Genomic DNA, 1,874 nt, shown 5'->3' with positions numbered 1-1,874 from the left:
GGCAGCTGCGACCTAAGGCAACCACTACGAGGACCCCACCAGCCCCACACCCACCTTTGTTCTCTGCTGGGGGCAACTGCTGTAGACGATGATGATGAAGTAGTTGTGATACGACCATCATACCAACTGATGTGATCTATCCAAGTTCGAATGATCCCCAAGCTACCCTTTCCCTCCTCGTGAGCCCTTCCCTTTCCCTTGATATGGATGCTTCTGTGCTTGTTGCTGTTGTTGAGTAGATGGCTGCTGCTCCTGCTGGAAGGGGGGCGTGTTGGAATACCCCGGCCCCCCAGCAGTTGTTGCCGACGAGGAAGAGAGGCCCCCACCAGCACTCGAACCGACTCCACCACCACCATACCAACTGAAGTCCAATTCTCATCAAGACCAAGAATGCCCTTATCTATTACTCTCTATTCCCACCAGTGGCCATCCCTCGACCCCCACCCTTACTCCAACTACCCCCCTTGTAAGGTGCCCGACCATGGGCAGGCCCCCAGTTGCCCCCACCACTACCCCCACTGGCCCCCTCCCACTCCGCCCCTTCCCCACCCTTCTGCTGCTGCTGCCACGACGATGACGACAGCGCACTCCCCCCACTAGTATTATCCCACTCCCCAGAGTTACTCCACCCACCATGTTGCTGAGGCCCACTATGCAAGCCAGAAATGAATCTTCAGACCTACCGATCGACCCCCCTTGCCCTTGGCAGCCCGAGTCCTGTCCTCCTCCTCTATTATGTGATGGACCATCTCGTACGCTATCTGCGGCGTGCGGTCGCTGAACGAAAGCCAAAGTCTCGGGAAATTTTCTTATCCACTTTTATCTACCTCTCAATGCCATGTAATTCCAACTGTAGAGGCTCGTCAGACGCAGGGTGGTTGCCCTTGGACTTGACCCCCCGGCCCATCACCGTTATATTCCGACAACCTGACCACCTTCCTCCTCCACTACTACCACTCCCATCAACACTACCTGCTTTCTGCGAGATCTGCTTCAGGCGTCTGGCGGCGTTGGCCAATAACAACCCGACAATGCCCGACTCCCCACCAAGATGAGGGAATCGATCGACGTCTATCAACACCTGGGCCACTGACCCCTCTTGATGGTCGCCGCTGCTACGAGGAGGCACCATTATAACGTTAAAGCCCAAGGGGCATCTAAATTCGATCGCTTACATCACAGTTGTGATCAAAGTAAGGCAAGGCAACTCCTCGCAGTGCACCCGCACTATGAAGGATATTCGAAAGATGCGTATCTTATGTCGAAGCGTGAAAGATTCAGAACAGGTCACCTGGCGGATACCACACCTCTTAAACTACAACAAGAACACGTTCCACCTGGGAAAAGGTAGTATGCTGGTAACGGAGTAAAACAGAGAAGGTAACCCAGCAGACCACCAACTCACCCCCGGAAAATTGTAATTTCACCAACAAAGATACCTGTGTGATATTCACACGACAATCTATTGAGATGCACATCGATGTTCCTCGACGACCCTGTCGATGGTGTTTATAAGGACCTTCGCACTGGAGGGTTTACGTACACCCAAACGGACATAGGTAGGCATGCAGTATCTGACAACAAACACATATTCCTCTATCATTCACCTAGCAGGTACTACCCAAATTTCCCCCAACGAATCGGTACACCAGCTGCCTTGCACTCCCCCACAATAGCCTCAGCCAGATCCTCAGAGCCCGTGTCGATCCAAATCCATGACGACCAAGCCTCGCCATACACTCCTGAAACCAGTACGATGAGACACATTCCTCTCGAACTACTTGCGAATCACCTGGGAAGTTGATGTGTTTGAGCCCATCAGTGATGAAAGATCTCCACTCGACCGTCAACTTCCACGTCCTTTGCATATACTC

The 1,874-nt window shown here is 52.9% G+C and overlaps 2 protein-coding genes across 2 annotated transcripts; both read right to left on the bottom strand.

The window, feature by feature from the left end:
* Positions 1–650: 650 nt before the first annotated feature.
* Pmar_PMAR005443 (hypothetical protein) lies at positions 651–1,132 on the bottom strand (the record flags this gene model as incomplete). Its single annotated transcript, XM_002779348.1, has 3 exons — positions 651–777; positions 828–927; positions 973–1,132. The coding sequence occupies 3 exons, from the start codon at positions 1,130–1,132 to the stop codon at positions 651–653; spliced, it is 387 nt and encodes a 128-aa protein (XP_002779394.1).
* Positions 1,133–1,462: 330 nt separating this feature from the next.
* Pmar_PMAR005442 (hypothetical protein) lies at positions 1,463–1,868 on the bottom strand (the record flags this gene model as incomplete). Its single annotated transcript, XM_002779347.1, has 3 exons — positions 1,463–1,574; positions 1,622–1,742; positions 1,793–1,868. The coding sequence occupies 3 exons, from the start codon at positions 1,866–1,868 to the stop codon at positions 1,463–1,465; spliced, it is 309 nt and encodes a 102-aa protein (XP_002779393.1).
* Positions 1,869–1,874: the final 6 nt, after the last annotated feature.

This window comes from Perkinsus marinus (genome assembly GCF_000006405.1).
Source record: "Perkinsus marinus ATCC 50983 genomic scaffold scf_1104296947604, whole genome shotgun sequence".
NCBI classification, from domain to species: Eukaryota; Perkinsozoa; order Perkinsida; family Perkinsidae; genus Perkinsus; species Perkinsus marinus.
The sequence above is the reverse complement of the archived record's forward strand: the minus strand, read 5'-3'. Positions and strand labels throughout refer to the sequence as shown.